Source organism: Lotus japonicus, chromosome 2, assembly GCF_012489685.1.
Source record: "Lotus japonicus ecotype B-129 chromosome 2, LjGifu_v1.2".
NCBI lineage: Eukaryota > Viridiplantae > Streptophyta > Magnoliopsida > Fabales > Fabaceae > Lotus > Lotus japonicus.
The window spans coordinates 48,282,943-48,304,890 of NC_080042.1; the positions used below are offsets into that span (position 1 = coordinate 48,282,943).

Sequence of the window (21,948 nt, forward strand, 5' to 3'; positions counted from 1 at the left end):
GAACCCCTATTCTTTCTACAAACCTGCTATTTATAGACTTAAAAATGTAACTGACTTCTAACGGTCAATTGATAAAACCATTACAAGTGTCTTCTGAATATGTCTTCGTCCTACACGTGTCCCTTTTTGCTCCTTACGTGTCTTTCGCGAACTGTCTTCAAAACAACCGGCCTCCCGTAATGGATTCTTCACATCTCGAAAAAAAATACTTTCCAGCCGAAGTCATTTAGCACTTGGTAAATTTTCTTGAGTCTCCTTACTTTCGACTTCATAGGTCGAAATTATGCAACATAGGTCGAAATTATATAAAATTGTGTAGTCAACAGATGCCCCCCAAAATATCATTTATTCGATCAGAAAAATGATATTTTCGTCTCACATGATTTCGACCCAACACTAAATGTCAGTTTTTTCCTTTTCCATTCCTGACAAAACAAAAGTCTCTTTTAACCTTTAGCAACTTCCACACTCCACTATCATAAATGTCTAATCATGTCAGACACGTCCTTCAAGAGAAACCAAAAGGTAGAAACTGCCATACCCCACTCAGAATTCAAACGGATTGAACTAAATTTCATTGAACAAAGTTTTGGCATCCGGTCTAATCTCAACCGCTCATCTTACCCAGACTTAAGTCTTATAAATAGGTGGAAAAACCTTCCCACTTCTACTTCATCTTCAACCTCTAGCTTTTCTCTCTGAAAAAGAAAAACCCATTTCCAAAACCTTGCAACTCCTTGATATTCCAAAGCTCTACCGGAACCATTTCGGTTTGCGCGAGCTTTCACCATCTTCATCATTGCATCATCATCATCTTCCAGTTCGCCGGCCACCATCATGACTTCCACATCCTCTTCTCAGGTTCCGTCTGCGGTTTCTCTTTTAAAACCCATTGAAGTTGAAGGGAGGACCTTTGTTCCAGAACCTCCCAATGAAGAAGAAAAGATTAAGATCTGGAATTCCCAGGTACTTATTCCCTTCTCCATTGGTGATAAGTTGCATGCATATCTAGGACCTTACCAAACTACTTTCCCAAGAAATGCATCTGCATTCTTTCCTTCACCTTTACCGGATGAGAAAATCTTGGCCTTTAGGGATTCCTACAATCTGTCCTTTTTAGGTGACCCCCCTCGAGCTTTCCGTTCTTCACCTCCAGTGAAAACGAATCCCTACATTGAATGGTTAAACAAAGTCGAGAAAGTGAAAGGAGATTTCTGGAAAACTTTAGGGATTTTTGACATAATCCAATTATCTAGGTCGAAAATTGTCTACCATCCAGCAATGTTAGCCAGTTCTTTCTTCTTTTGGGAGCGTTCGACCAATACCTTTCATACTCCTCAGGGAATGATTACCCCTACTCTCTTAGATGTAGCTGCTATTGCCGGTCTTCGACCTACAGGTTCTTCTTTTACATTCGACCGGCCTGTTAAGAAAGAAATCAAATTAGACTATAACCATCTAACTTACAAAAGCTTCATTCTGAGAAACCACGACAAGACCTCTGCAAATGTTTCCGACTCGGAACATGTAGCTTTCTTGTTGTTCTGGCTTTCTGCTTTCTTCCTTTGTTCCAAGTCTCTTCAAGTTCCTCAGAAATTTGTGCTTCTTGCTCAACTTCTGCACGAAGGTACCGACGTCTGTTTAGGTAAAGTTTTATTAGGCGAACTTTACCTTTCTTTGAGTCAAGCCATCACTTCTCTTCAGAAGCCCTCTGGAGCCGAGAAAAACATCCTTTTTGCTGGACCTCTATGGTTTCTTCAACTTTGGCTAAATGCCATATTTGAGACCAAACTCTCAACTCCAAGTCCACAAAATGTCTCGACTTCTATTGCTGCTTTTCGACTTAATTGCTTGACTCCTTCCAAAGATAAAGTCGATCCAGAAACCACTTTCCGTGAGTTTTTTACTGCTTTTATGGAAATGACCTCTTTTACTCCCGACCTTGCTCCATTTGCTGCTCCAACTACTGGTCCCAAATGGCTTGTCCGACCTTTCCCATGCGAATCTCCGGGCGAACAACTTGAAAGTATTAGCATCTGGAGGGAATTTTTCCGACCTCAAGTTCTTCCCCTTGGTTTCAAAAAATCTGAGGTGAACGTGTTGGGTTACCAGCCTCAGCTTGTGGCTAGACAATTCGGCCTATGTCAAATCGTTCCTATCCCTCTTTTCTCAAAAAAGGATGCCATTTGCAACGAAGGGTTTTGCGACAAAGATGTCGACTCTTTTTATGAAGCCCTCAACTATTATGACAAAAAGACGTCTGCTCTTCGTCTTGAACCTCTGTCTTTCGAACCATCCTTTTATTGCACTAAAGAATTTGAAGTTTGGTGGTCGACCTACTACAAGTCTATTCAGACCACCTTAGGAGTTTGTATTGGAAAGATGACTGAAGCTCTTCAATCTGTGCAGAAAAAGGCTACAAAGAAAACTCGAGGTATGCTCATCAAAGAAATCCAGTCATTTCAGAGATTCTTCAAAACTGTTTATCTTCCAGGTCGATTGAATTTAACCCTTTCGGAAGCGGCGGAAGTTTTAAAAGAAAAGGTCAAAGCCAAAGTTTTAAAAATTAAACTTTTTCCCCCTTTTGTGGATAAATATGTTTACACTCTTCGACATTATTGTCCAAAATTTCCAGCTTTTCCTACCAGTGACATGGCTTTGGCTTTACCTGTTATTTACCCAAAGTGGCTCGACCATTTTACATACAAATGTTTTATACAAAGTCTTTTACCACTTCCGAAAAGGGTTACTTCGACTAAATATTTCTTGCACAACTACCCCGGACACATTCATGTTAACTCATGTCACGTCCAAGTCCTTACACAAATTCATCAAGGTTAGATAGACTCGTCTTACTTTTGTTCTTTTTCCTTTATTCTCGCACTTATACCCCTTTTCCTTCAGCCGAACCAATACCCAAGGTTCCATGTAAGGAAGACGAAGGTTCCGACAATTCAACAGGCATTCCAGTTCAACAAAAGAACGTCCCTAAGGTATATTCGTTAATGTGTTGTTTTACCCTTTATTCAACTCCAAATCCATATCTTATATATTTTCCAGGCTCGAAAGAGAGGTTCTCAAAGCTCGACTTCGGATGCTCGAAAGAAAATAAGAATTTCGTCCGAAAAGGACGACTCAGAAAGAACTTTGGTAATCTTATCTTCTACCCTTCTCATTTTTTTTTTTTTTTTTTTTTTTTTTTTTTTTTTTACTCATCTTCTTTCCTTATATTTTGCAGGTAGACCCAATTCCTGAAGACGAGAACATTTCTTCCAAGACTGTCGATCCAGATGAAGCTGCACAAGACAATGCTAACTCTAAAGCCTCGGACATTAACGAAGAGAATCCACCGATCTCTTCTGCAAAGAAACGTGCCGGGGCTGAGCCGAATCAAGAGGAGCAACAAGCAGAAACTGACCAAGAAGATTCTGGCTCCTCTCAAAGCGAAAGTTCGGGAGCTTCTTCTCCGACCAAAACTCAGCAAGAACAAGTAAGTATTTTTCGTTCAACACTCTTTTCTTGGTTATCCCTTAATCCTTGTACTTACCTTTTGCATTCTTCTTCAGGACAATTCCTCGAAACCAAAGCCCCCTCCTCAAGTAATCCATTTGTCTTCGAACTCTTCTGATTCCAGTTCTTCTGACTGCCAAAGTCTTGATGACTTTTTAAACTTTCAACCATTACGAATTCAATATCCTTCTGGTCGAATAGTTAGTTATGTTTCATCTGACAATGAGTCCTTTACGCAGGACCTTGGTGCTTCGGCCGAAAAGTCAGATACTGATGAAGACCGTCAGCCTATCCCTTCACCCATTGCCAAAGTTTCGAAGACCCAAGAAAAAGCCCTTGAGGTTTCGAGCCCTGTTGCTGGCAAGAAGTCTCCTCAGTCCATTCCTATCGAAGACTTTGACGCTCTTGCTATGGATGACCCAGTATTAGCCCTTGAGCAACTCATCAGCGGTCAAGTCTCTCTTAGCACCAGTCGAAGCCAAGAATCATCTATGCAAAACGAAGGCACAAGCACTCTGAACACTGCCACCACCATGATCAACAAGCTGCGATCTCTTACGTTCGAGCAAGATCTATTCTCTGCCCTCAACTCGAATCCTAACTTAGGCCGAGAAATTAAGCAACTTATCGCTGACCTTGGCAATGAGGACCTCACTGATCAACAAGAAAAGGGCATTCAAGAATTACAAGAGTTTCTTGACGAATCACTCTCGACCCTTGACCAAGCCAAACTTGTCGGTCAAGACTTAGCCTCCAAATTCACTGAGTGCACACAAGCAGCTGAATCATTCGACCAAGCTAAAACCGAAGTGGATTCCATCAAATTACTCGAAGAAGCTGACTCGATGCAACTGAATGAAATTTTGAAACAGATTGCCGAACTTCAACAACAGGAAAAATCCCTCAAAGCCAATCTGGCCAAGTTCAAGAAACAAAAAACCGAAGTTGCTGCCAAGGCCATTTCTCACGTGAAAGACAAGAATCGGCTTGAAGGCGAAATTTCTGAGCTTCAAAACAAGAAGGCGAAGGTTGACAAGCGACTTAAGAAACTCAAGGGTCGATATGCTCCCATGAAAGCCACTCCACCATTTTAGTCTTCTTATTTCTATTGATCATGTTTTTTTTTACATGGCGCCTGTGCCACTTTATTTCCCTATGTACTCTCTAATAGCGTTTTCGCCATATTTATTTTCAGCTTATGCACTACATTTCTATATCAATCTTTATCTCATGAATCGCTGGCTTAAACCTTTTTAAGTATTTTCCATTTATCGTCAATATTCGAGCAATCGTTCCAATTTCCTCAATCGAATACGCGTTGTTTGAATAACACTTAATCACTTTAAATGGCCCTTCCCATTTAGGGGCCCATTTTCCGTATGCTCGATCTTTTTTGTCCATTGGAAGGATCACTTTCCAAACTAAGTCTCCAACGCTAAATGCCTTAAACTTGACTTTTTTATTATAACTTTTAGTAATTCGTTCTTTTTGTCGAATCATAACTTCTAAAGCATTTAATCTTTCTTCGTCCAATTCAATTAACTCGTCATACATCATATTCCAATAATCATCACACGGAATCTCGAATTGCCTTTGAATTCTAACGGACTGTAAGCATATTTCGATCGGTAAAACTGACTCATGCCCGTACGTAAGTCGAAAAGGAGTTACTCCAGTGGCCTCTTTGGGCGAATTTCGATAAGCCCATAAAACTTGACTCAAAGTTTCATGCCACCTTCTCGGCTTTTGACTAATGTGTTTCTTAACCAAGTTAATTAAAACTTTATTAGCTGCTTCGACTTGTCCATTCGCCTGAGCATAATATGGCGTTGAAGTTAACAGTTTTATTCCAAAATCCTCAGCAAACTGAGCCATTTTCCTCCCAGTAAATACTGACCCTTGGTCAGTAGTTAACGTCTCAGGGATCCCATATCTAAATACTATGTGTTCTTGAATAAAACTAATAACCGTATCTTGGTCGACGCCTCTCAGCGGAATGGCCTCGACCCATTTAGTGAAGTAATCGATAGCCACTATTATATAGTCATGTTGTTTAGACGAAGAAGGATGTATTTGACCTATCAAATCCAACGCCCAACCCCTAAATGGCCAGGGTTTCACGATCGAGTGTAACTCACTTGCCGGTACATGTTGGATGCCAGCATGCTTCTGACATTCGGCGCAAGATTTGGCATATTCAATGCAATCTTTTAACATACTTGGCCAATATACTCCTTGTCGAAACAATGTCCACTTCATCTTATGGCCAGCCTGATGCGCCCCACACATACCATCATGAACGGCCTTGACTGCCCGAAACGCTTCTTCTTCACTTAGGCACTTTAGTAAAACTTCATTCACCCCTTTTTTAAACAATTCGTCATCCAAAATCAAGTAACTTAGAGCTCGATACTTTGTTCTTCGATCTATTGGTGCGTTTGGGTTTTGCAAGTATTTCACAACAGGTTTCCTCCAATCACTGTCATCCAAATTACTAATAACCAATACCTCCTGCTCGAACTCCACTTTCCTTTCTTTAAAACTAGGAATAAACTTTCTTTTGACCTTTACTAGCTCTTTAAACTTTTTCCGAGGTAGCCGGTAACCTGACGCAATTTGTGCCAAAACATTCGCTTCAGCATTCTCGATCCTAGGGATATGACATAATTCGACTTCATCAAAACTTCTTAACATTTTAACTGCTTTCGAATGATATTTCATTAAATTCTCACTAACGCATTGGTATTCACCAGTTAGTTGCTTAATAACCAACTCTGAATCTCCACGAATTAAGAGCTCTCTAGCCCCCAAGTTTAGAGCCGTTTCGAGCCCAATCAATAAAGCTTCATACTCTGCCTCATTATTCGAACACTCACCTTCGATGCCCAACTTAATTTTTGTCGGGATTCCTTGGGGTGAAATTACCAAGATACCTATCCCGGTCCCCTTCTTATGCCTCGAACCATCGAAATACATTTCCCAAGGTTTCAACGTCACCACCGTCTCCTGTTCTTTCGACCCACTATGATCAACCAAAAAATCAGCTATTACTTGGCCTTTCATAGCCCTTAAATGTTGATAACTTAAAGAAAACTCAGTAAGGGCCAACGCCCACTTTCCAATTCGACTATGAAGAATGGGTTTGAACAGCATATGCTTTATTATATCATAATGGGAAATAACGGTTACATCAATAGGTTTGATATAGTACTTAAGTTTAGTACATGAAAAATACAAACATAAACACAATTTTTCTACTAAACTATATCTAGTTTCGGCATCATTAAGGATTCGGCTCAAATAATATATAGCCCTTTCGATTCCATCTTCATCATCTTGAGCCAACACACTGCCAATAGTTTCCTCTGATGCCGAAATGTAGAGTTTCATTGGTTTTCCACGAATGAGAGGAGCCATGACTGGTGCCGTTGTTAGGCTGGCTTTTATTTCCTCAAACGCCTTCTGATGTTCTTCCATCCATTGAAACTCTTGTTCTTTCTTAAGTCGAAGCAATGTGGAGAATACCTTGGTTTTCCCGCTTAGATCCATGATAAACCTTCTCAAGAAATTGACTTTGCCCAACAAAGATTGTAACTGTTTTTTATTCGACGGTGGTTGAGTATCGAAGATTGCTTTCGCCTTATTCTGGTCGATTTCAATGCCCTTCTTATGAACAATGAATCCCAGAAATTGCCCTGCAATTACACCAAAGGCACACTTGAGTGGGTTCATTTTCAAACCGTACTTTCTCATTTTTTCAAATGACAACTTAAGATGTTCGATATGAACATCCTGAGATTTTGACTTTACTACAATATCATCGATATACACTTGCATAAATTTCTCAATATATTCATGAAAGATAGTGTTCATTACCCTCTGATAAGTTGCACCGGCATTTTTAAGACCGAACGGCATCACCACCCATTCATATGTTCCTAGTGCCCCTGGACACCGAAATGCAGTCTTCGACACATCATCCTCTGCAATGTAAATTTGGTTATACCCCGAATATCCATCCAGTAAACTTAAATATTCATTTCCTGCGGCAGAATCTACCATCATTTCGGCCACAGGCATGGGATATTCATCTTTCGGCGTAGCCGAATTTAAATCTCTATAATCTATGCAAACCCTCATTTTACCATTTTTCTTAAGTACAGGAACTACATTAGCTAACCAATCGACATACCTGGCTGTTCGTATGAACTTTGCTCCAAGTAAGCGCTCCACTTCCTCTTTTATCTTTGAGAACACCTCCGGGGCGAATCTCCTTGGGGCTTGCTTCACTGGTTTCCTACCAGGCCGAATTGGTAACTTCAACTCCACTAACTCCCGGCTTAAACCCGGCATTTCGTCATAATCCCATGCGAAACAATCTTTGTATTCCTGCAACAAACTAACAATCCGATTCTTAAAACCCGAATCGATCAACGAACTTACATACGTCGGCCTTTTCTTAGTCCCATCTCCTAAATCAACCTCCTCCAAAGGATCCTGAGCCTGCATTTTTAACATGGGATCTAAAGATTGCTCGAATCCAAGGGGTTCATCATCATATATACAATCAAGAACCGGTTTTGATCTGTCTTCATTAAAATGATCCAAATCTAGGCACTCCTCCGGTTTGCAAATTTCTTCATATTCGGCTTCCTTTGCCGTTCCTATATATTGTTCGGCCTCCAAGGCCGTCTTTATTCTCATCTCGGCCGCATAGGCCGATATTCGAGCTACGCTCGACTCAATCATCTAATTCAACGATTTGCCACTCTCCAGTGGCATTCTGAGCACGAAAGTTTTTATTCCAAAGAAATCCGTACTCCGGATGAAGATTCATCGCATAACTAGTGGAACCTTCCATGTGTTCTTTTCCTTCTGATACATACGGAGCAATGTTTGCCATCCGCTTCTCGAAATTCTTTCGGTCAACAAACTCCACTTCAGCTTTGTAGTAACTCTGGTCAGCATCAACATTTTCGACCACCCCATCTGGCCTCCAAATTGACAGCTTTTGATGAAGGGAGGACGGCACAGCTCCCACCCCATGAATCCATTCTCGTCCTAGCAACAGATTGTAGTTTGCTTTCGATGGCACTACCACGAACAGAGTAGGTCGAGAAACAGTACCAATTGTGGTGTCCACCAATAACATTCCCAAAGACTTAGAAGTTTTTCCCTCGTAATCAGTCAACATCATGTTATGAGGTTGCAAATCCTCGACAGATTTCCCAATCTTCTTAAGCAGAAACTTTGGCATCAAATTTATGGCGGCTCCGCCATCAACCAAGACTTTATTGACGCCTACTCCTTCAATGCGGGCCCACACAAAAAGCGGTTTCAAATGCTTCTTCATCTCCATATCTGGTTTCTTGAAAACAGCACAATCATCTTCGATTCCTCCTTTAGTCATCACATAATAGCACAGTGGATTGTCATCATCCTCCTCGACGTAGTAATCCTCTTCATCATCAGTGATTTCAGTTTTCACATCGAACTCTTCTGGAAGGATCGAGACTAAGCTGCACATGGACTCAAACTCAGACTCCAACATTTCAAAGTTGTCCTTCATTTCGACATCTTCAGACTGTTCCTCTTTCCCTTTTGCCTGGTTAGTAGTCACCCAATTCCCAGCATTCTTCATACTCTGCTTAATCACCTGAATAGGAACCATAGGAGCCCCACCACTTTGGCCCAAAAGTTGGTACTTGACTGGCCTCTCAGAACTGGATTGGCCTGCCTCAAAGGCTTTCTCCCTCTGGTGACGCCTCCATTGAGTTTTTGTCATTGGGTTTCGACCTAGATACGGCCTTGGGACATAGGTATAATTCTTATGATTTCGAGAATTATCCATATAGGCAGACCCACTTCCCAATTCGACCACCTTAACCTTAGGGTGAGGCGCCTGACTCCTTGCCATCCACTTGTTGAACGGAACTCGACTTGGTGGCATATAAGTTCGACCACGCCCTCTTCCGAACCCAAAAGATCCCCTTCCCCTTATGAAGGGAGAATCAGCTCGTCCTCTGGACCCAAAACTAGGAGGCCTTTCCGGTATTACTGCGCGGCGTTTCTTGATTTCAGCATCTTCTATAGCTTGAGCAGCCACCTTGTCAAACACGACACTGCACCTTGGGCACAACATCACTTCAGAGTAAGACTTTTGGCAACGCTGCAGGAATTCCAACAGGCTTTCCTCCGACCGAGGGTAAACCATCTTCTTAGCGGTTTCGACATCTTCTTCCACGGAAGGAGCATCCATTCCCTCTTCAGACAATTCGACCTTCTCCATCCCTGGAGTAGGCCCCACAGCTTCGATATCATCTCCTCCAGTAGCAACCTGATTCAAATCAGACAACTCAACCATCATTATCCCGGCTGGCTCGACGTAATTGGCGTTGCCAATTTGCATTGGGTCAGAATCAATCTTCATAGCAGCCTTATCCTTTTCCTCGAACTTGAGCCGTCCTTCTTTGATTGCAGTTTGCACCAGATCCCTGAAACGTACACAATTATTAGTCCAGTGACTGAATACATTATGAAACTTGCAAAACTTTTTTCCTTTCCTTTGGTCGAAAGGTACTTCTTTTTGATCAGGAGATACTTTAATTTGACCATCTTTTAACAGAATATCATAAATCGCGTCGCATTTAGTAACATCGAAATTATACGCTTTCACAGGAAATTTACCAACACCTTTGTTTGTTTCCGCATTTTTAGATTCATAGGGTTTTAACATCCTACAAACATAAGGAGGTCCTGATACCAATTCGGCCACATCAACCTCCTGCTGTTCGATATCATCACAGTTGCCTGGATAAGAGTCATAATCGACTTCATATTCGCAACTTTCGACGAACGCAACTTTACCCTTCTTGGGAACTCTATTAAATTTTTCTTTTTCGAGCTTCAAATTTTCAATCTGTCTGACCCTGTCAGCCAATTGAGCCATGTCCCTAAGATGTTGGGTATCTATCTTCTTACGAATTGAGTAGTCTAGGCCGCCAGCCGCCATTTCGACTAACTCATGTTCTGGGACCTGAGTGAAGCACTTCGACTTCATTTGTCTGAACCTATTCAAGTAATCATCTATGGTTTCTTTGAATTTTCTTTTCACGCTGGCCAATTCCTTCAGACTGACTTTCGACTCACCCCTGAAGAACTGTTCGTGAAAAACTCTCTCTAACTGAGCCCAATTATGGATTGAATTAGGCAACAAAGTAGTAAACCAAGTAAAAGCATTTTTAGTCAAAGAGCTCGGAAAATATTTCATCTTCAGGTTCTCATTATTTGCTATATCCCCTGCTTCTATTTGGTACCTAGCGATATGTTCGACTGTCGACTCTCCAGTATCCCCCGAGAACTTGGTGAACTTAGGAACTTTCCATCCTCTAGGCAATTCTGTTTGCAGGACGAATTCGGAGAAAGCCGAAGCAAAATGGGGTCGATTTGCATAACCCACATTGAATCCATGTTGGTTCAATAACTGTTCGACTATGCCTGCTATATTTTGATGCCCCCTAACGTTATTTTGTCTAACTCTCTCGACTACCCTATCCGCATCCATATTTCGATTTATTAAGATAGGATTTTCAATGTTCAGAGGCATTTGGCCACCAAGGTTATCCAATTGATTTCGACCTTGCACTACCGCCACTTCGGCATTTGCTTGAAGCGGAACATTCTGAGGAACCGCATTTATTTCGACGGCATTATTCGCCGCTACCCCCACAGGATTCGCCACCTCGTTTCGAGGGACTCCAAAAGCGTCAGCAATTCGACCCATTTGTCTCGTCAACTGCTGATACGACTCATTCGTGTTTTGGATTAAAGGATTAAACACAGTTCCTATTTGTTGGGCCAACATATTCACCATTTCGTGGTTACTATCATCCATTTGTTGCCTCAATACGTTAACAGAGGTATTTGTCAACGAAGTCCCTAAATGGTTGACACTCGCCCCTGCCATCCCCTGAGGATAAATATTATTTCGACCCCCGACGTTAGAGGCCGAAGCCTGGTGTTGATTCCTCGGGGATCCGACTGACATTACGTTATCTGAATATATGGCAGGAAATGTCCCTACTCCAGCCACTAACCCTGGAGGCATCCCAAATGGCGGATTCACCGGCATGTTCACCGGTTGAGGGCGAGATGCCCCAGCAACCATTTGTGATACGACTGGAGTCGTCGGAGAGGGCACTGTAGCCGCTTGCGTCATCACAGGTATAACATTTTCGGCCACATTGGTCGTTGTTGCCTGTGCCGTTCCAGAGTTCAAGGCATTTCCCTCAACATTCACTCCAGCACCGGGATTTCCGGTTTGATTTGCCGAAGGTCCAGTATTCGCGGGAGGGGAATTACCACTTCTCGATCTACCATTCGCCATACTTACTAGTCTTCCACTTCTTAAACGCATAAACGTGGGTTAAGTAAGTTTGAATGATAACCGAATTCAACAACTATTTTCACAAAGAGGTCCCACTGGGCGTGCCAATTTGTTTACACCAAATTTTGGTAAAACAAATAGAGAATCCAAGGATCAATCTGGGACTGGATTCGAGTCCTCTTGGGTTCTTTGGTGAAAACGTTTGAGTGTCAATTCCAGATTTTTTTCATGAAGAACAGGATAAAGTAAAGAAATTGAAACAAGTAAAGAAAAATAAAAGAGAAAAAAGAAGAAAAGATGAAATAGTATGAATTGAAATGCAAAGTAAATGAGATTTCACACATTTAGGCTCCTAGACTCTGAAAGCCAACAAGTCAATCACAAAGACAAATGGCAATTAGGAGATCATGAGCATGATTGTGGTGTAATCTCATTTACTTTGCATTTCAATTCATACTATTTCATCTTTTCTTCTTTTTTCTCTTTTATTTTTCTTTACTTGTTTCAATTTCTTTACTTTATCCTGTTCTTCATGAAAAAAATCTGGAATTGACACTCAAACGTTTTCACCAAAGAACCCAAGAGGACTCGAATCCAGTCCCAGATTGATCCTTGGATTCTCTATTTGTTTTACCAAAATTTGGTGTAAACACGTGTAAAAAGGGAGATGAAACTACATGAGAGGAGAGTGACATCAACAATCCAAAATTTTATGTGCATTACCTTAGAATGAAGGGGTAGTTTTTTTGGCCCCATCGCCTTCAACTGAAAACTAAACGGTTCAACTGAAAAATATGTTTTAATTGTAAATAAATCCTTTTATTTTCTTCATTTTATATTTTAAAACCTTAATCTAATCTCTCCCACTCATCTGACATCTCTCTGGAACTTTACATGTCCTCCGCAACCTCCACAGCCGGCGAATCCCGCCGCCGGTGCATCACCATTTCGAGTTTTACCCTGGTCTACACGGCGGAAGTTCGATGGAATCAGCCGGGAAGAGTTGCTTGCGGCGATGGATGCAATGATGAGTTGTTGCTTCCGAGTTTCGTGAAGTGAAGACTAACTCAATCATCGAGTTTTCTTCTACCTCGCCACTCATCGTTCCTGTTCTGTTTCCACGACCGGCGAGGACACATTGAACTAGTTGTTTCCGGCGATGAACTAGCTGATTCCGGCGGTGGAAGCTTCCGCTTTGCTTTCTGCTATTACGGTGAGTAAGCCCATTTTTTGTTAAATTGAAAAACTTGTTGCCCATAAATATAAAATAAATTAAATTATTAAACCATGATTTGTCTTGTGCCGCCATTTTTGAAGCACTCAGCGGTTAAAATAAGAAAAAAGTGTAAAAAGTTAATGTGAAGGAAATATCTTGCGGGAAAAAGACAAGCTGATTATGCACGGAACCTATCTCACAAACTGTGTGTTTACACGTGAAGTCAATTCGTTGTCCAATTAGAAAAAAAAAATCTTTTGAGTGAATGCTCAATTTTTTTACTGAGTGTGAGACAAGTTAGTTGTTAGAAGAAAGAAATATCTCCCGATTTCTTATTGTATCAAATGTCGATTGATCACAAAGACTAATTTGACTGAAGTTTTATCTCATGAGATTAACTTATGGGGACTAACATGCCCGATGACGCTATAGACGAAATTGAGCATTCACTCAATAATAATAGAAAAGAAATTAATACCACCACGCTATACGGATAAGTACTCTTGATATGTGAATTCAGAGCACAGACTAGACTGCAAGCAATTATTTCCTGGTTGTCTCTCTCTTCTCTGACTTGTAATCTTGACACTTGTTCTTGTCATCTTGTGAACATGGCAGCAGCAGTGGGTGGAGCTTTCCTCAGTGCATTCTTTGAGGTGATTTTCCACAAGCTGGCTTCACCTGAGGTTATCAATTTCATCCGAGGGAAGAAGCTTGACCCCAAGTTGCTTCAAAGGCTGGAGACTACTCTGAAAGTGGTTGCAGCTGTGCTTAACGATGCTGAGAAGAAACAAATCCGAGATGCTAATGTAAACAAATGGCTAGATGATCTCAAAGATGCTGTTTACATGGCTGATGACTTTTTGGATGAAGTTTCTACCAAAGCTTCAACTCAAAAGGAGGTAACTAACTTGTTCTCTCGCCTTTTCAATGTGCAAGATAGGGAGATGGTAAGTAGGTTGGAAGACATAGTTGATCGATTAGAGTCTATCTTAAAACTCAAAGAGAGTCTTGATCTCAGAGAGATTGCAAACGAGAACTTATCGTCTAGAACTCCGTCAACATCTCTGCAAGATGGATTTCACATATTTGGAAGGGATGGAGACAAGAAGGCCATAATGAAGCTACTGTTGGATGAAAGTGAGGAAGTATCTGTGATCCCTATTGTGGGCATGGGTGGCGTCGGGAAGACTACTCTAGCTCAAATGGTGTACAATGATGACAATTTGAAGCAAATTTGTAACTTTGATTTCAAAGCATGGGTTTGTGTTTCTGAAGCATTTGATATTTTGAGGGTTACAAAAACTTTAACAGAAGCACTCACTAAAAGAACTTGTGAAATGAATGATCTAAATTTACTTCAAGAAAATTTGCTGGAAAATTTGAGGGTGCAAAAATTCTTAATTATTCTGGATGATGTTTGGATTGAGGATTATGTTAATTGGAATCTTCTTAGAAAATCTTTGCTACGAGGGATTAGGGGGAGCAAAATTCTTGTAACAACCCGTAGTGAAAAGGTTGCTTCTATTGTCCAAACAGTCTGCCCTTACTATCTAAACCAACTATCGGATGGGGATTGTTGGTTTGTGTTTGCGAACCATGCATGTCTTTCTTCAGCGTTTGGTGAGAATGCAGTATCTCTAGAAAAAATTGGTAGGATGATTGTGAAGAAGTGTAAGGGGTTGCCTTTAGCAGCACAGTCGCTTGGAAGTTTATTGCAAAGAAAGCATGATATTCGGGATTGGACTAATATATTGAATAGTGATATTTGGGAATTATCTGAAAGTGAAAGTAAGATTATTCCAGCATTGAGAATTAGTTATAACTATCTTCCTCCACATTTGAAACGTTGCTTTGTTTACTGTTCATTGTTTCCCAAGGATTATGAATTTGTGGAAGATGAATTAATCTTGTTATGGATGGCTGAAGATCTATTACCTCCACCAAAAACGAGAAAAACATTAGAAGAAGTTGGTTATGAGTGTTTTGATGATTTAGTGTCAAGTTCATTTCTTCAACGCTCAAATACTCCATGGAGAGAGTCAATGTCTTTTGTAATGCATGATCTCATGCATGATTTAGTGACTTTGCTTGGTGGAGAATTCTACTCTCGATTAGAAGGACCTGGGGAAGAAATCAAAATTAATGACAAGACACGTCATTTCTATTGTCCACTCTTGGAAGGCTTTGAAGCTTTTGATAGAGCCAAATCTTTAAGAACACTATTGTTAACCAAATGTAGTAAACCGGTGGAAGAGGCACTACATACTGAGCTATTGAAGCTTAAGTACTTGAGAGTGTTATCAGTTCGTGCTTTCTACAATCCCATTGTATTACCCTATTCTGCAGGCACATTGCTCCATTTGCGTTATTTGGATTTCTCAACAACATATATAAAGTCATTGCCAGAGTCATTGTGTAATTTGTATAATCTGCAAACATTGAAGCTGGATTATTGTTATGAGCTGACTATGCTACCCAGTGGCATGCAAAATCTGCTAAAGCTGCGCCGTCTTGGTATTGATGAAACTCCTATAAAGAAGATGCCCAAAGGAATGGGCAAACTAAACCAGTTACAACACTTACCTTACTATATTGTGGGCAAGGATGAAGAGGTCAAGATCAAGGAACTGGGAGGGCTTTCAAATCTTCATGGATTTCTTTCAGTTAAGAAATTGGAGAATGTCGCCAATGGTAGTGAAGCGTTGGAGGCAAGAATGATGGATAAGAAGCACATTAACAGTTTAGAGTTGCTGTGGTCTTCCAATGAGGATTGTATTAATTCTGAAACAGAAATGAATATACTTTGCAACTTACAGCCTCACCGAAATCTACAATACTTGGACATAATTGGATATAGGGGTACCAAGTTTCCAGATTGGCTTGGAAGTTCTTACTATCACAATATGAATAGTCTAAGACTGTCTTCTTGCAAGAATTGTTGTATCCTTCCGTCACTTGGACATCTACCGTCTCTCAAGCACCTGTATCTGTCAGACTTGAATGGGTTAGAGATTATTGATTCCAGTTTTTTTATGAATCATAAATCCTCTTGGCTGACACCCTTTCCCTCCCTTGAATCTCTAAATTTTGAACGTATGCTTTGTTGGGAGGTGTGGAGTTCTTTTGAGGGACATGCTTTTCCTCGACTTAAGCATCTCAATATAAAAAATTGTCCAAAACTGAGGGGAGATTTGCCAAGTGACCTCCCTGCTTTAGAAACACTTGAAATTGAAGATTGCGAGCAACTTGTCTGTTTGCTCTTAAGGGCTCCTGTCATGTGGCATCTAAAGATAGTTAAAGCCAATAAAGTAGTCTTGCAAGAGTCACCACTTACCATAGAATATTTGAGATTATGTGATTGTTCGTCCGTGATGTCATTTCCAGGGGATTGCTTTCCTGCTTCACTAAAGACTCTGGATATAAAGAATTTTAGAAAACTAGAATTCCCTAAGCAGAAACAGACGCACGAGTTACAACTAGAGTTCCTGGAAATGCACAGCAGCTGTGATTCACTCAAGTGTTTCCCACTGGAGACATTTCCAAATCTCAAAGATCTATACATCTCAGACTGTGAAAATCTGGAATCTCTTTCAGTGTCACAGTTGCGGGATGTTTCTCTTCAAAATTTGCAAGACCTTGAGATCAACAGGTGCCCCAATTTAGTATCACTGGCAGGAGAAGGATTGGCTGCGCCAAGCTTGACTCGCATCGTCGTTTCAGATTGCGACAAGTTAAACTCATTGCCTTGTCGGATGAATACTCTTCTCCCAAAGTTAAAAGAATTATGGATTCATAACTGCCCAAGAGTTGAGTCATTTCCTGAAGGTGCCTCGTCCAGCTTGAGAGAAATTCACATCACCGATTGTGAGAAATTGATATCACTAGCATGGCCATCCATGGACATGCTTACCTTTGTCTTCATCCGCGGTCCATGTGATGGTATTAAGTCCTACCCGGGAGAGGATTTGTTGCCTCCCTCCATTGTGTCTTTAGAGCTACTTGAATTGTCCAGTCTGGAGACGTTGGATTGCAAGGGGCTTCTCCACCTCACCTCCCTAAAAAAATTAGTAATTTCAGATTGCCCAAAGCTGAAAAATATGGAGGGAGAAGGGCTACCTGCCTCTCTAACTGAACTGCGCATCTATAGATGTCCTTTGCTGGAAGAACGGTGCATCATGAAGCACCCTCAAATTTGGCCCAAAATTTCCCACATCCGCCGCATTGCCGTTGATTGGACACAAGATTCATGACCTGGGATCATCAAAAGGTAATTGTTCTGCTCTAACTGACTGACTTTCTTCATTATCTTCTCTAGAAGAAACAAAGCTATTTTGCAGCACGAGTTTACGTAGACCATTTTGAAAAATAAACGTTTTTCATGAGTTTGAGTCAAGCATGTGTTTCCTTTCATGTCATTTTCTATATGTGGTGAATATTTTATCAATTAGGTATGGGTTTAGTTAGCTACGGCATATGTTATTCATTTGTATTCGTGATGATTCCTGAAATTCAAATAGCTAGCATCATACTTCATGTCGATGCCTGGTATTTTTCACTTGAATACTTCTTCCATGATTGTCTAATACAGTGATACTGTTCAAATGCTATAAGGTTCTTTTACTATTTTTCTCTTTTTTTCATTTTTAGAAAGCCAAGTTCATAACCAGCTGGAGGTTCCAACCTCGTTCTTTAGTATATGGTAGTATGATATCAATGTTTATGACTTGGAAGCCATCAGTAATTAACCACTTAGAACCGAATTATAAGTTCCCATACATTTGTATGCTTGTCAACATAGATAAAATCTAATATATTTGGAACATGTCTCTCCTGCTTCAAATGAGAAAAACATTAAGAATGGGGACAAAGAATGGGGAAATCAAGAATGGGGAAATCAAGTTCCCATACATTTGTGAATACCTAGGTCAGCTGGAAGGACACCTCAGAAACCATGTGTCAATGAGGGTAAGCCTGATTGTCCAGGGTTAAAGAATGGGGAAATCAAGGTATTGTATGAAGATTGATGGAAGATTGCTTCCAACAAGAAGACAGAGGAATGATTTAGACAAAGAATATAATGATAATGACTTAGCTGTTTGGAATAGGTTAGGATTCTTTTGAAGTTTATAAACGTTTGTTTGGCCATAATATGAGAGGTCTCCACAACAAATGGATCTAGGATAGGCTCTGATACCAGAGACCTGTGGGTTATGGGCCCAACACTGTAGATAATTAATATAACGTGAAATTTATATCTTATTCTTGACTATTACTCTAGGAAAATTGCCAAAATATGTCTGCAATATGAACAAAAATATGTTTCTTTCCTTTCTAAGCTTACATTTTATTGTTCCTCGTGGGTCTTCCATTAATGTTGTGTGTGAAACTTGTTTGATGCACTTTGCTGATCATTCTCCATGCTGATGATAATCCCAATTTTATTCTTTTTACCCTTTTTATTTTGCTCTGAAATTTATTAAATATCAAGAGTTACTCTGTGTTCATAAAGCTAGGACCTGTATCTTGATAATTCCAGCTGATGTCGGGACGAAGGATTTGTTTGTTCAAAGCTGTGTATAGCATTGGAGCCAAATTTCATGTCTTTATATTTTTTAACTTTTGGGGCATACTTTGGATTTTTAGAAAAATATAGATGTCACTTCCTATGGTTATACATGCTGGGGATACAATGGCATTTATATTAATTAATTCATAACAACTACTGTTAATTTTCTTTGTTTTATATTATGTTTTTAAAAATTGCTCGTGGCGGTGGATGAATTTTTTTGCTTTTGTGTAGGATTTTGTTAGAACTGATAGGGATGAATCTCTGCTTAGCTCTGGCTAGCTACTGTTTCTTTGGGGCATGCTTTCCAGGTATACACTGAGATATTTATAAAAGTGTTTCTCAAAGGAAACTGTTAATTAGAATGGTGTTTAAGTTTTGACTACTTGTTAGCTTGCTTATTCCTTCTATTCTCTTATATAAATTAGGATTTGGGACATCAATGTGGGAAACTTGCTTGTCAATTCAGCTGGAAATGCCAAGCTTGCTGTATTTGGAAACTTCCTTCTTTAAGGATTTTCCTTCTCCCAACTCTCTTTCCACTTTATGCTCTAAATTTTCTCGGGGCATTTCTGCATTTGTCAGTACTTGAATCATTTAGAAAGATGATAATGGCACTTCTTGGGCTGTAGCAGTTGCAACTTCTTGAGAATACAGGCTTTAAGCCATGATTTAGCTGATAGGGACAACTGGACAAGTAATAAGTACACCAAGCCATTTAGCTACTTATTCTGTAAGTATTCATCTAATGTTTATAATGATACAGACTTTTTAGTCACACCGTCACGAATCATGATGCATCATAAGTATTCATAACAACAATGTTTAGATAATTTAAATTTAACAAAATATATGTACAAGTCAGAAGAATTTCCTAAATGTCGCTTCTCTGGGCCATACTCCTGACCTGAGGTATATATTGATAGATAACTGAAAATAATATGTCTGAATTTTTGAATTTTGTTTGGTTGATATTTTATGTTTAAAAATTGCTCTTGTTGAAGCATGAAATATTTTTGCTTTCATCCAGGTCTTGGTTCAAACTTCAAACTGACAGGGATGGTCCCAGGCTCCCAGCCTATCTCTGTTTACAGATAAAGTTGGACATGCCTCTCAGTTATCAGGTATGTATCGACACATGATTGAAAAGTGCTTTCATGCCTTTAACTGCTGCTAATAAGTTATCCAGCCGAACATATTTGAAATTTTACTTTTTCCTTGAATATATTATTGAAGGAAATTGTGAACTTGCTGCTGTGGGGCAGGATGTTCATAATGTTTATAGGGAGTGAGTGAATCCCATTACATTGCACTGTGCGCTCGAGTCCATGACTGACACCAGTTTTCTAAACTAGAATGAAGTGCAAGAAAGATAATCACAGATTCACAAAGCTTTTGAGGAAAAAGATTCATTCGTGAAGATGACTATCAAACTTCCAACATCAAAGCTTGGGCACATTCGCTGATTCGCAGCACAGGAATCATCTTAAGGAATGAGTTCATGCAAGGCATTTTGGATCTTGACCAGAGCTCATGAGGGTTAATGGATTAATCATGACCTCTGGGTGAGAACTGAGGTCTTTCATCTTCCCCATTTTAATGGGATTGCTAAATCAGACCTGGGTGGAACTGTGGAAGGAAGTCAAGAAAATTCTGTGTGTGAAACTTATACTACAAAATCCCACGCTAAAAAAATTGAAGGCTTTCAGTTCCTCTCTTTCTACTGCAAAAGAACCACTCTGCTTATCACCCTGTTGCACTATATATTAATAACATGTACTCCCTCCGGTCCTATTTATAAGCAACAAAAAAAAAATTCACATAGTTTAAGAAATGTAGTAAAATTAGATAAAATGCATTAAATTTGTCTTGAATCAAAATAAACTTCCAAAATTACCCTTTGTTATTCATGTTGGAAAGTGGGAAAGAGAGAGAATAATTAATGAGACATATTTTACAAGTTAGAATTAATAAGGGCATCATTGGAAAAAAATAATTAATATAGTTCAAACTTTCATTTGGTTCTTATAAAAAGGACCAAGATTTTTCTTCTCTTTCATGCTTATAAATAGGACCGGAGGGAGTATATGCTTTATATGACAAGTGACAACAGTTATTTAATAACCTTCTAATGGCAGCCACAACTTGTTCTCATGTGCTTCATTTCATTTCCTTCTCATAGTTGCTGACCTGAGAAAACAAGTAATTCAACATGACTTTTGCTTGAGACATTATTTGAGAAATGTGGATCAGAACTTTTGCCAAAAAATTGTGTCAGGGTGTGTGACATTGATAGAACTCTCCTCTATTCTAGGATTGTGCACTCCTCTAGATTAATAATGCAACTTAAAATGAATGACGTTCCACACATCATCACCCTGTAGTGATGTCTTTAAGTCTTCTCCTCCTCTTTCGCCTGAATTTTTTGATTTGTTTGACTATGCAATGGTGATTTTATTTTTTATTTTTATTTATTTTAGAAATTTAAGCCTGTCTCACGTTACGTTGGTTGCATTGTGAATCTCTAAACTGTATATATTTTAAGCATCTTTCACATGCACTCAGCAGTCCAAGAAGCATTAATATAAAGGCTTAAATAAGTTTTTGGTCCGTAACCTTTACTAAATGCTTGGTTTTCGTCCCTCGTCGGAGCAAATGTGGGTTTTAATCCCTAACCTTTGTCAAAAGATTTGGTTTTGGTCCCTCCGAAGCTCTGGGTCAACGCCGGAGCTCTGGTGGCCCATGTGGCATGACCACGTCAGTTGAATGAACTTATGTGGAATTTGATTTTCTTTTTCATTTAAATTAAAAAAAACCCTAATTAATTAAAAAAATTATTTAAAATTCTAAAAAACAAAAAAACTTAATCAAAACAATAAATGGAGTAATATTACAAAAATGCACTCTTCCCTCTCACTGCTCCTTCACTCCATTGCAATGTCCTCAGCCACATTCCCTTTCCTCTCTAGCGAGCTCGCCTCCGCCGTGTTTCCTTTCTTCTCCGTCGATTTCTCTTGATAATGGACCGCAATGCCGTCGTCGTGCTCCGGTAGGCCTTGAATCTCGGAAACATCCCACCATCGCCGTCGTCGTTAACCATTTTCTTGATAAAGGTGTAAACTTGATGCTACTTGCAGATCGACGATGCCCCGCCGCTTAACCACCATGCCCTGTGTGAAGGGGTTCACGAAGATGGTTCTTTCACACTTAGAACCTTCATCACTCTCAGATCCCTGATTTGGTTTCGGGAACGCAAGTCGGGATCGA

The 21,948-nt window shown here is 39.9% G+C and overlaps 2 protein-coding genes across 5 annotated transcripts; both read left to right on the plus strand.

Moving 5' to 3' along the window:
- The first annotated feature begins 372 nt into the window (after positions 1 to 372).
- LOC130738185 (uncharacterized) lies at positions 373 to 4,783 on the plus strand. 2 transcript variants are annotated; one of them, XM_057590118.1, is made up of 6 exons: positions 373 to 2,434; positions 2,905 to 2,993; positions 3,061 to 3,150; positions 3,239 to 3,490; positions 3,567 to 3,599; positions 3,750 to 4,783. In XM_057590118.1, the coding sequence occupies exons 1-6, from the start codon at positions 838 to 840 to the stop codon at positions 4,602 to 4,604; spliced, it is 2,916 nt and encodes a 971-aa protein (XP_057446101.1). In that variant the 5' UTR covers positions 373 to 837; the 3' UTR covers positions 4,605 to 4,783. The 2 variants fall into 2 exon arrangements, with proteins under 2 accessions (XP_057446101.1, XP_057446100.1); XM_057590117.1 differs by having other exon boundaries at positions 3,567 to 4,783.
- An 8,803-nt stretch (positions 4,784 to 13,586) lies between these two features.
- On the plus strand, positions 13,587 to 20,915 carry LOC130738186 (putative disease resistance RPP13-like protein 1). 3 transcript variants are annotated; one of them, XM_057590119.1, is made up of 5 exons: positions 13,587 to 17,382; positions 18,916 to 18,992; positions 19,110 to 19,414; positions 19,712 to 19,805; positions 19,918 to 20,915. In XM_057590119.1, exon 1 carries the CDS (start codon positions 13,724 to 13,726, stop codon positions 17,363 to 17,365), a length of 3,642 nt encoding a protein of 1,213 aa, XP_057446102.1. In that variant the 5' UTR covers positions 13,587 to 13,723; the 3' UTR covers positions 17,366 to 17,382; positions 18,916 to 18,992; positions 19,110 to 19,414; positions 19,712 to 19,805; positions 19,918 to 20,915. The 3 variants fall into 3 exon arrangements, with proteins under 3 accessions (XP_057446102.1, XP_057446103.1, XP_057446104.1); XM_057590120.1 differs by having other exon boundaries at positions 19,947 to 20,915; XM_057590121.1 differs by having other exon boundaries at positions 20,037 to 20,915.
- The last annotated feature ends 1,033 nt before the right edge of the window (positions 20,916 to 21,948 follow it).

Bases quoted from the DNA above. Each gene is read 5' to 3' on its own strand.
- LOC130738186 (XM_057590119.1), top strand. From the start codon at position 13,724: ATGGCAGCAGCAGTGGGTGGAGCTTTCCTCAGTGCATTCTTTGAGGTG.
- LOC130738185 (XM_057590117.1), top strand. From the start codon at position 838: ATGACTTCCACATCCTCTTCTCAGGTTCCGTCTGCGGTTTCTCTTTTA. The intron at 2,994-3,060 runs GTATATTCGTTA...TATATTTTCCAG, and splicing joins AACAAAAGAACGTCCCTAAG to GCTCGAAAGAGAGGTTCTCA. The intron at 3,151-3,238 runs GTAATCTTATCT...TATATTTTGCAG, and splicing joins ACGACTCAGAAAGAACTTTG to GTAGACCCAATTCCTGAAGA.